The 12616-nt window shown below is 39.5% G+C and overlaps 1 protein-coding gene across 1 annotated transcript in view; it reads left to right on the top strand.

The window, feature by feature from the left end:
• Positions 1-1059: 1059 nt before the first annotated feature.
• The window catches only part of LRIG1 (leucine rich repeats and immunoglobulin like domains 1), a 45880-nt gene continuing 34323 nt past the window's right edge, over positions 1060-12616 (top strand). The window contains exon 1 of the mRNA XM_053470366.1: positions 1060-1419. Coding sequence (XP_053326341.1) covers positions 1229-1419 — 191 coding nt within the window. The 5' untranslated portion in view covers positions 1060-1228. The remainder of the gene's footprint in view (positions 1420-12616) is intronic.

Below are 12616 nucleotides of genomic sequence, written 5' to 3'. Positions count from 1 at the left end.
AGAACCACAGAGTAAGATGAGCCAATACATTAGGTAGAGAGAGCCTGGCTTGCAAGCTTACAATCTAGAGGTTATAAATATTCATTTCACACACATTGCATACAGATACTACATGCTCACTTACACTGAACACTCACAACATCACATACATATAAAAATATCTTAGCAACTGGATACAATGTATCATGTACAGTGCACTGTGTAGATATATTTATAAACACATGCTTTGTTTCCAAAACATACACATTTAAAAGCACACACTAATGGATAAACACATAGACAGTACACACACATATGTAAAATCACACACACGCACATACACAGACATTCGCACACACAGACATTCACACACACACAGACATTCACACACTCTCTCGTTCTCCCCCCTGCACACACGGCATTCTGTCCAAGTGAATACAAAGTATCTGGCAGTTGTATGTTGGTGGGAAGAGCCCCAGCCAATCAGCTTTCCCGATACAGCTCCCAATCGGACTGGGTGTGTGTAGGAGCCAATCAGAGGACACTTTGCTTTCTGAGCTCCGGAGTTGGAACTGCTACAGTGTCCAGAGAGCAGAGCTGGGAGTCCGGGGATCTGCTGCCGGACCCGAGTGTGTGACTCCTGCTGCCGGACCCGAGTGTGTGACTCCTGCCGCCGGACCCGAGTGTGTGACTCCTGCTGCCGGACCCGAGTGTGTGACTCCTGCTGCCGGACCCGAGTGTGTGACTCCTGCTGCCGGACCCGAGCGTCTCTCCTGCTGCTGGTTGTGGAGCTGAGTGTGCCTTCTGCTGCTTGTGGAGTTTTGTGTGCTGGACCCCGTTTTTGTTGCCTTTTGGGCTGAGTATTGGGCTTGTGTTTGCAGCCAGGGCTTACCTACTGCTTTATGTGCTTCTCGCCAAGACATACAAATCTGTGCACCCCTTGGACCTGCTACTAGGACAAATCTACTCTGCATGAACTGGACCTCTATGCTCTCCAGAACTGGACCTTCTGACTGCAGCACCCAGGACAACCCACAGCAGGACTGCTCTCTAGGATTGCCCCCACACAGAGCAGATCCATAGGGCTTCCTTGGACCTGATGACAATCACAGCAGCCCCCTGGAGGATTTCATCTCGTGGGCTATGGAGACACCAGTAATATCTTCTGATCTGTAGATCATCAGCTCATTATTGGCTGCCACCTCCTTCATTAGCAGCTCCTGTTTGAGTCCTTTGTGGATTATAGAACATGCAGCCTTGGTTTGGAGGAAGATTATCTCTGCTGGATTTCACCCTGATATTTTACCTGTTGATTGGATCTTGTCAAAGCTCGATTGCCCCATGTCCTTCCATCTGCACCTGCTCTGGGGACCTGGTGGACTGCAGTCACCAGGGACTGACACAGCTGCCCCCTGACCTCCCACCGTGGACAGTTCATCTGTAAGTTACCCTCTGTGATATGATCATATAAGTATAGTTATGTAGCTGTGTCTGTATATGTGTTTTATGCATGTGGTTTTACTTTTATACACATTTTTATACATGCTTCAAGCTATTCATATGCACATGGATTTGCTCATTTTATATTCAATTTTTATATTCAATATTCAATTAATATTACAATTATTATTAAGAATGACTGATTTGTATGCATTGAACAGATTGAACATTATATATATATATTCCCATTACCCCTACACCAGGTGTGGATTATCCGGACTGCTGCCAAGTAATCCTCAGAATACCCTTAAAGTATCATTATAATATAATAATATATTTTTAACCTTTCAATTTAGAATCATGGGAAACCAGATTTAAATTTCAAATGGTACTAATAGTTTTGTTTGTTTTATTTTTTTTTTGTTATGGGATATATTTCTAGCTGTAACTTTTTTATTTATTTATTTATTTTGTATAGGCCTGGATTTAGTCAATAATATTAAATCACGGTTTGGATATTTTTATTGTAAATTTGTGCTATAAATGTTTAAACAGAACAGTAGCTGGAAATAAAGGTATTTATAGAACAGACTTATAGAACACATTATATATAATCACTTGTGGGAAGACAGATTTGAATAGTGAATATTTTTGGGACTTTCAAATTATTCTAGTTATTATTTCTTGTCTTTTAGATAATCTAACTATAAAAACCTTTTTTTTTTTTACTTAAAATTTCTTAGGGAATTTATATTTTCATTTTGTGGATCCAAATAATCCTAAAAAGATATGAACTGAAAATGCTTGAGTTCCTATGGCATTTGGCTTGGCTGGTTTGAAACCTAAAATTGATCAAAGACGCACAAAAGGGGAGTCTGGGGAGTTGTTTTAAAATGATTATTCTGGGTTGTAGATGACTGATCTTAATTTGTTTTGGGGGGGGGGGGGGGGCCTTGGACTACCGCCTGTCTCTTCACTATTTTGACACTGAAAGGATTAGCAGTCTTATTTTGACATTAAAAGGGTTAACTTCTTTTAATCCAATGCAGAATTGCCAGTTATTAGGAACACATGTTTCAGGAAGAGCTATCCCAATTCTGTGATTTCTTTTCTTTTTTTTTTGGCATAAAATTAAAGTAAAATCTGGCTGAGGGTTATGAGAGCTGTGTGGGACATATGAGTGGAAAGTTGTTTTTTTATTTATTTTTTTTTACAGCTGTTGCGGGCTGTAAAATATCATAGTTATTCATGTCATTGAGTCAGATGCTTTATGAAGATATGATTTCTATTTGTTTCTTGGGTTCTGGATTATACAAAATGTAATTTAATTTTGAGCCTTTCATTATATTGTTAGTAAATCAAAGCTTTCACTGGAAGCATATTTCAGATTTTTGGAATGGACACAGTGTAGATTTGTATGCTTTATTGCCCCACTTGTTACCCACACAGGTCTAGTGTTGGAACAGAAAGGCTTAAGATGCTGCGGCGCCTCTTGGGGGGTTGTTACTCCCCTCAGTCTTCATAAAGTTGATTGGCAGTCCTGCATCTGGCAAGGTTCTAGAGCAGCTGTTGGTTCCCCTGCTCTGGTTTCTGATCAAGATCTCCTGGTTTTTTTTCAGGGCCCCAATAATTAAACTCTTAAGAAGCTCAAAAGCGCCCTCTGCTTTTTTTTGATACAAGCTGAACTTTTTGCATTGTTACTTTGACCTGTTCGGTTATTAAATTGTGGTTAAAAAACACAACAACGTCACGGTTTAAGGGCCTTCTTGAATTGTCACAAAATTCTAGTCGTGTGTTAGGAATATCTCATTTCTACCTTAACCGAAAATCCATAAACATGACTGTTAATGTTACCACTAAAGGGGCTTTTCCACAAAAGCGCTCATTTTTGGAAACTATTCATTTTTTTTTTGGAATATTAAATAAATACGTTTTAGACAGTTAAAAACGGTTCCTTTCCATTTAGCCTCCACCAAATTAAAATCTATTTCCTAGAATTTTTAGAATTTAGTATTAACTTGGATATTTCAGCCTATATTTGACTAATTTTTATGGCTTTTTTAGAGGGTTTTTTGGGAATCAATTTCACTTTTTTAGCCCGTTCCAAAACAAATAGCATTTCCTATACAACAAAAGGGAGACATTTATTTTAATCTGCTAAAATATTTTTTTGTTTAAAATAACAGTGAAACAATAAACTGCTGGGGTATATTTGGCAGAAGAAATCTATTTACTAAAATGTGCTTATACCTGAAAAAGTAGATTTTTAATTAAAAAAAAAAATATTTTAAAGGAAAAGAAATATAAAAGTGTAACAAACTTTCCTAAAGGAGCTTTGGAGTTTTTAAAACAAGTTTCTAAAACTGGCTTTTAGGACTTAAGTTCAATAAAATGAATTTATTACTTTAAGGTAAAATGTAATGTTACGCATTTTGACAATTAACTTTATTAGCCGCTTATTAAACTTCTCTGCCTAGTGAGACTTTTCAGTGCGAAATATCAAATTTTTGTACGTCGAAAAAGGAATAAAAAGTACGTTCTCAGCCTCTTAAAACTTCCAATCTAATTTTACTGCCCAATAAATGGGGGAGGAAATGATTAAAACACATGATATTCAACCCCTCGCCCCCTTTTTCACATTTCTCCAACGTACAGTGCATGCAATAAACACTTGTCAGATTTCTTTGCACCTCTCCATATCTCAGGCTCCTATAATTTGGTTTTATTGCAGTATTATAGATTACTTTATGGCATTTTGTCTGCATTGATGGCTCCCACTTATAGAAATTAATAGCTGCCTGGTTTTCAATTAAACCCGAATTTAGCGTAAATAAGGCAAAGACCCTCTGCGTGAGTTCTCCGGTGGGTTTTGCTTCGTTTTAATTGGCCGGCTTAGTGGCTTTTTAAATGTTCATTTCCCCGTTTACCAAAATCAGCATGATTCCAGTGGTTTTGTTGTAATTGTAACGCAGGGACCTTTCTGGCTCAGGGTATCCCCATTCATTCACTCAGCAAGCAGGAAGCTAACTTTTAATTGTCGTTACTTAACCCTTCTTTGCACCAAGGGGGGGGGGATGGGACACAATGCTTTGTATTCCCAGCTAGTATTAGAAGGGGAAGAAAAGGAACAGTGACGTCTCAATCTCATTAACTGATGTACTGTTTAAGAAGCTGAACCTTCTCCCGGCGAATGCATGGCCATGAATGCATCATTTAAGACAAGAAGACCTGCGAAAAGATGAGGTTTAAGCTCATTTAAGGCTAGCGTATCAATAGTGTTGGCAATGTGCTCAAACCTTGCATTTTACAATTAGGTAGACTAAATATACTCGTATTAGACGCCTAACTTGTGCGAGTTTCCATCTTAACTTGCTCCTCCCGGTATCGGCATAGTTATTCCTTCCCATTATGTTATCACCACGCCGTTCTTAAGTTGCTGACTGTTATCTGTTGGTCGAGGTAGCCTTTGTAGGGCCAGGGGAGAGGAGAAAGGAGGGAAGTGCCACCTCCCATCTCCTCTAACGTAAATAGTTACTGTTACACTAAACATTCAGACAATTACACCGGTCAAACGGCACAAGTGATAAGTTCTTTTAAAAAAGTTACCATCCCCTTTAACTTGCCTCGCTCTTTCTAACCTAAGTGTCGGAGGTCAACATCTTAAGGTGGACGGAGCCTAATAAAATAATTACCGTTGCTAATTCTGTTAGTACCATTACAATTACTGTTGATTTTTTTTATAGGGATAAACCTAGTCGGCTCTGGACAGGCTTTGGTGGCGCAGGTCTGGATAGCCTTAGCAGCGGTTTTATTGGTATGTAGATAAGGGAGGTGGAAAAAACCCAGCAGGTTTATATTAGACTTCTGATCTGCTATTGACACTAATAATTGGAACGTTGTAGATTCTTATCTTTCAATGAGTGCCGCGTGTCTGTCAACACTTCAGTAAGTCAACAGAAATGAATGACACATATGGGTGGTAGAGCACAATATAGAGTTCCATCCCCATTACATCAAATTTAAATAATCGGAAGTGTGTGGCTACGCCGCGTCCCCCCCCCCAAGAAACACTTTCTTAAATGTTTGTCCTCAAGTGTTTTTTTTTTTTCCTTCCCAGCTCCCTTTTAGTGAAAATTCACCATTTCTGACCAACCATTACCAACTCATCTATATTTTATAAAGCCCCTGGAAGCATTTCGAGAAAAAAAACAGCAAATGTTCGCATCTCTTTCCCAGTTTCGATGGCTGTGAATCCCACGCATTAATATGTAATTTGTTTAACTACGAGTGATACACATGGATTTTTTTTTTCCATTAAAACCCCGTCCACCTTTTAAACACAGCTGTTGCAAGCCCCAAACCAACAGCCCCTCCGTGCTTAAATTAATATTGCATGCTGTTTAAGTGTGAAAAAAAAGCTAATTAGCCTCAGGGCCTACTAAAAAATTAATATATATATATATATTCCTTTCCTCTTCTGACCTTGGCCAAATCTGGATTTTATTGCATTTATTTCAAGAAACGGTGGAGCAGGTTAGCAATTTGGAACTGAGATTTGTGAGGTCATTTACTGTTTGCCAGTCTTAACGGTAAGGGCATGTTCATCGAGCCGGCGGGTGATTTGTTGTCTTTTTTTAAAAAAAATCCTGATTTGATTATTTTTTTAAAATTTGGGTATGGAAAAATATGCAGCATTTATGAGCCGTTATAGGGTGCACTTCCCTGCCTGTACTCTAGGGGCGCTGTTTGCCAACGCTGTATGGGAAGTATGGCCAAGAAATGATATTCCCGTTAGATTGGAAAATAAACATAATTTTGATCTGTTCTCCCTTAAATTTCCCTTTTTTCTTATACCCGTGTTCATCATATTCCAACCCATACTGCGCTCAGAGAAAGGAGATACCTCAGTACTCACCCTTTCATTTATTTGTATTGTGACACATTAGTACCCCCAAAAAAAAGAACAAAACATTGCATTATCAGGGATCTTGGGCAAAAAAAAAAAAAAAAGCAATTAAGACGCAGAACCTTTAAGGCTGTGCTATCACCATAGGGACTGATGTATGGCCAGTAATTTATATGATTTGTGGATTTTTCAGGTTGGCAGTTATAAAAAATGTTAATCGGTGGCCCCTACAGACCTACCGAAAATTCCATATATTTCAAAGTCAAAGAACCATAAAATAAACTGCAGGACCTCTCTACGCCAAGCTCTCCTCCTTCCACCTACGGCCCACATCTGGACCGGCAGTCACCGCTCGGCGCGTTCCCTCAGACGTCCCATTGTCCGCCCTTTGTACGCCACATGTGAATTTCACTTGTCAAAACACCCTTCTGTAGGTTTGATGAAGCATTTGCTTGTAATCGAGGGGAAACGAGGTCTTGATTCCTCTTTGGAATGAACAAGGGAAGTGGATTTGTGTCATAGCGGCTGATCCAGACTTCTAAGGTTTCTCCTGACGTCGGCCCAAATGCACAGATCAGGGGCTTGCAGCTGCAGATTACGTGTCGTGGACAACGTGGCCCTCAGGTTCTCTGGCCACGGAACCTTTGCCATTTTATTAAATCATCGTTACTGAAAGTTGTTTGGATGCGTTCACAAAAGTTTACGCGTCCCGGAACCCAAATAATATATTCCTAAACTTGATTTTTGAGGGAACTTGGCCAACACAGATGACGCCCTCATTATTACTGTATTATATATCTATTTATCTATATATATACAGTATATAACTGTCTGAATTAAAGTATCCATTTAAAGTCAGGCTGATGAAGTTTAGACAGAGACAGCAGGACATATCATAATTCTAAAAAGTTGCAAGATTATTATTTTTCTCTTACTAATTATGTATTTAATTTAAAGCATATGAGAGGTCCCTATAAAGTTACATCTTGGCCCCCCCGGCAAATGGGTGCAGAATCCCCCCATATACATTTGCCCCCCTCCCCTCCAATTTTCTTTAATATACCTCATTTATATGCATTTTCATATTTTAAGGAACCAAACTTGTTGCCTGCTTTCTGCTATACACAAAATGTGAAAAAAAATGAAAAAAAGTATATACAAAAAAGATTGAAAAATAGTTAACTAAATTCAAAGCAGTGTTTGATTTGATACTTTTTTAATATATAAAAAAGTAACATTTGAGGCAGAGTATTTTTATGTAAAAATATAGATGTTTATTATTTTCTATCATTTCTTTTTAAACTGTGTTTTCTTTTTTTTCTTTTTTTTTTAATATTTAATAAAAGAAGTCCGCTTTGCCAGGGTTTTCTATGAAACGGCCAGGCATTCTGCACATTGACCGGCTCCTCCGCTCGTGACGTATAAGCTTTCCAGATGCCTTGCCTTAACGCATCTCTGAATTTTCTAATGAGCTCACGTGATTTAGCATTTAGGCAAACGGCATAAATCCGCGACTGTAATTCAGACAGTAAAATTCCGCAGCCCCCCTGGTGAGTACGTAGCAGTAGATCATATTTATCATGCATTCAAAACTTTTTTTTTCTTTTTTTTTTTATTGTATACGTTTGCACACCTGGTGTGTGAGCATGAAAAACAGCCAAGTTATCCACCAGGTGCACCATTTTTAAACATTAAAAACCACAGGGATCAAATTATTGTTAGTTTTCTTGTAAATCGGTGGGAAGTACGCAGTGTTTATTGTGAAGTTTTGTGTATCTCGGTTTCTCTGAGCTTAAGTTCCGATTTCCATAAAGAAATTCTGTGATTCTCAGGTTGTTAATCTGAGTTATTTACGGGTTTTGATTCACTGCTCTTTTCGTGATAAAAAAAGAAGCATCCAAACAAAAGAGCGGATTACCATTTTTTGTTTGTTTTGTGCGTTTTCTTCTTCTTCTTAGCAGGACTTGTTGCATCAGACGTTGATGAGTCCGGACGTTGAAGAGTTAAGATTCTATGAGGTCATGAATGTTAGAGATACGTGTGTTTATTATAATTTGGCTTCGTACTTTTTTGGCTGCCAAGTCATGGACAAAAATATCTCTCGCAGGACTCTTAGACACTTGTGATGGTTCAGTGAAGCTATCTGGGTGGGCAGAGACAGGAAGTCTTTCCATCTCTTTAAAATACCATCATTGTCCTCCAGAACTGGTAATGTTTTCGTTATCTGCTGCAAAAAAAAAAGTGACGTTTTTGACGCAACCATTTTCTCTCTCTTCCTTGGAAAAGTCTTCTGATCGCGCAAACACAACAGAATTTGCACAAAATTGAATTTGCCCGTTAAACTTGGACATAAATCGTAAAGTTTCCGTTTCTGTATTTTCACCCTGGATTAATTCCAAACGCCTGGTAATCCCCAAATTGTATTTATTGTAATTAATAACTGAAGCTCCCATCATCTATTTTGCTTGGCCTTTCCCATGATGTGGTAGGAGTAATACTACCGCACACCGTGTTTCTTTAAGGCGCACAACCCAAAGAAGACAGCTTTTTTAAAAAAAAACAAAAACAAAAATAAACCCTTGATGGTCGTAAATGGATTTGGATATTGTCCCATTCCTGAAAGGTTCGTGGTCCAGGTTGGTGAGAATGGATGATGGGTCTTTTGTTTTCTGAATCAATTTTTACATAAAAGAGACAAAATCTGAAATCTGCACAACACAACGCAATTTCATGCTGGAAGGGTCCTCGGCAGGAGCTGGCAGCGCGGCCGACTTTCCGATGAGGTTCTTTTATACTTCAAGAATCTGCCCCCTTCATCTTTTGGTTCCATTTCAGACAAGACGTTGATGGGTCAATTTACATATCTATGGCTCTGAGGACAGGGGCTTCGAAATTGAGTGACATTCATTCATAGCACTTCTTGCTTTCATGGAAACACAGTTGGGATAACCAACCACCACCACTCCCCTTATTGCGTACTGCAACTCTAATCATTCTAGGCTAGCGTAATGGCTTCAACGGGCAGCATTTGAGGGCTTTCCTGTTGGAGAGAGACTGACTTGGAACAACATGCACCTTGAAGATCCTTGTTCTTCAAAACAGTCTGATGGACAACTTTTTTTGATCGAACGTTTTAATGGTATCAAAGTTGGAATTAACACTTCATATCAACTGGTGGATCTGGCCTTTCTCCAAGCAACAAGGATCTATGGAACTTCGACTCAACTTTTTTTTGCTTTTGTACAGTTGGAGTGTTCCAAAATATTTTGCCAATAGAATTCAAAGACTGAATCAGTAGTAACTTCTGCTGAATTGTCATCAAAAATCTAAAACAAATTGGTCTATTAAGTAGTCATGCCCAAGGCTTTGCCAACACCAGGACCTAAGGATTCATGGTTCCTATAACCGATATACCTGACGCCTTAACTTCTTTGTCTATTAAATATAGAATCCTAAAAGGTTTAGCCCATTCTGGGTTATTTGCATGAGTTAACCCATTAATTTACCCTTTGATGCTGTGCTGAGATACTTCCAAAGTAGTACAGGGTTGATCAGCTTGAATAATTAGCCAACCACATTAAACAATGACATTGTAAACAGCACAGGAGATGATCATAGACCTTATCGAATAGTTTGGTAGATGTTGTGTTGAGACATCAGGAAGCTGGAACCTTATGCCATTTTTTTCTTTTTTTTTGTGCTGCTGTTTTGAAATTTTTTTATGGTCTACGGCCTCCAAAATTCCACGTGGTGTTTACAGCAAGCAGTGTTTTGGTTTCTGAACACAAAGCTCTTAGCGTTTTCTGCCCCTACTTGTCCGAGTGGCTAATGTCAACTTTTGAGTTTATTGGAGCATGGGACGGTTTCTTTTGAAGGAAAGTCCTTTATGTTTCTCGTGAATTTTTGATTCATGCTTTAGAGAAATCCAAGGGAAGAAAAATGATCTGTCACGCGTTTAAATAAAACAAATAAGTTCACTTCCGAGCACCGAAGAAGAATTTCTTTATAATGCGAAAAAAGGGCGCATAGCATTCCGCTTACATCACTGCCTGCAGACCTGCAGAGGCGAAGATCTATGCTGTCATTCGGAGAGTATAGAAAATCTATTTACGGTCACTTCTTTCAAAAAGATCCTGCTTTTCATCAATACTCTATTGATAAAAAAAAATCCTAGTGTTTCCATTAATGGATGCGTAATCTACCGGTTCCCTGATCAATGTTTCTGTGCAGAACACTCAACAGAACCACTTGATTCCCTCTTGGCCTTATGGCTTGGCCCCTTGGACAGCTGTCATTTTGAACTTGACTGCTGTTGAGTTGATCATCAAGTATGACAAATCGGTGGATAAATCTGTCCAGAAGTCCGTTCGTTGAATCGATGGTTGAGTTGGGTAATCCTTTTGAGTTTAATGAAGTTCTTGACCCACTTGCCTCCTACAGAGAGGTCAAGTTAATCTTGGCGAGTCTGGACTGCTAACTCTACTGAAGCTGACCTTCTATGAAGTTCCTATGTTTTTTCTATTAACTAAGGTGCTCAGTTGTGGTCAACTTGGTCACCTTGGCCAGAAAAATGTTCTTCACTACTCTACTCAACTACTTCGATACTATATTTCCCCTTCAGTGGGAAAATACCAGCGGAAAAGGGTCAATGAGAGCAAAGGAGCTAGGAAAGAAACGACTTCTTCTCATTGAATCAGAAGATAGTTCGTAGGTTACAGATTCTTTAGGTGTGCGAGCATCGGGTTAGGAAAGGGAAATAATCCAGCTAATGCAAAATGATGTCAGGCACATTAAAATTCAAGAAAAAGAGGAAAACTTTAAGTAAAAACAGCCTTCTAAAGGTGTCGTAACTACTTTTCTCTATCTGGGCCCCCTTTAAACTTGAAGGATCAGAAGTCTAAAAAGGTATAATTATTTATTTAACTTTCAGGGTTGAGTAATTCTCGAGGTACCCAATAAAAATCCCATGAGGGTGAAGGGTATCATCAACGGTTAATAGGCAAACTTGACCTTTAGAAATGGAGAATTGGTCTTCTGGTTTTTAGAATTGGTCTAAAACCACACTTTTATTGTTGACCCTAACCCCAGAGACCGACACAAATCCATCTGTAACCACGTTTGACCTATTTTTATTCCACGTCGGCCAATCGACCAACATTTTGTCATCAAAAACACGTCAAGTCGGGAATTATTTTTCAAAAGATCTGCTGACGGCCAATAGACCCCCCCCCAACACCCCCGTTTTCTGAGATTGTAGAAAAGGACATCAAAGTGTCGGAAGCAGCGGTGCCAGACGCCTCCGAGTTATTGTTAGAGGAATTTCGAATATAATTGAAAACAAACCTAAGTGCGCGGCCGACTCGGGGCCCGGAGCTGGCTCTTTTGGGACGGACCGTTGAGAGCTTGTCTCGCTCCGGGCCTGATACTACGAGTTGCTCGTGAGAGATGAGTCATCTGTGAATTCCGTGCATCTGGTAAAAGTTTGCATATCTGGAAAATGCATAATTTTAACAAAAAAAAAAAAGGAATTGCATTGCAGTGGAAGGCAGGCTGGAATTTGGCGGGACGTGGCTATCTAGAAGACATATTTTTCTAATAAACGTAAAACCTTGGAACCTGTTTGGATTAAAGGAATTTTGCGCATGCGAATGAATGGCTTCAGGATCCGCCGCGTGCTTCCACATATTCTTTCTCTTGTAAATGGCGTTAAAGGCCCCCTAGCAATAATTACCCCAATCTAGAGCAAATTCATTTTTTTTTATTTGAAGGGAGGAAAAAATGTCGCCTTATTTACAATGTAAACAAACCACAAATTGCTCAGCAGGGGGATTGGAAGTCCCAAACTTCCAGCTTTCGTGGAAATTATTCTTTTCCTTTCTTCCATTCTTCCGAGCGAGACGCGGAGAGCTCCTCGCTACACCAGTGACCATACCTGGGAACTCTCAGGGTATGGCCTTGAGTCTCAGGGGTTTTTGCCCCAAGCTCAGGGTCTCGGGGCAGATTCTCCAGGTCACGCAGTCTGACTCCTTCCTATTCTACCCAGGTGGTGCTTTTGCTCCCAGTATGTTATGGTTGATATCCCTGCTTGAATGCAGGTGACTCAATCTTCTTTAAATAAAGGCAAGTCAAGGTTTCCATGATGACCGGTATTCGAGCCCTTTGGTTAAAACGTTTGATGAGTCGCTACGTAGAATCTATTAAAGGGTTAATAATATTTCAAAAATCTCAGGATCCACTCATTTAGAAAGTTCCAGGTATTCCAGTGACCCCACCCCCCGTAGAACCTATTGG

This window comes from Spea bombifrons, chromosome 6, assembly GCF_027358695.1.
Source record: "Spea bombifrons isolate aSpeBom1 chromosome 6, aSpeBom1.2.pri, whole genome shotgun sequence".
NCBI lineage: Eukaryota > Metazoa > Chordata > Amphibia > Anura > Pelobatidae > Spea > Spea bombifrons.
The sequence above is the reverse complement of the archived record's forward strand: the minus strand, read 5'-3'. Positions and strand labels throughout refer to the sequence as shown.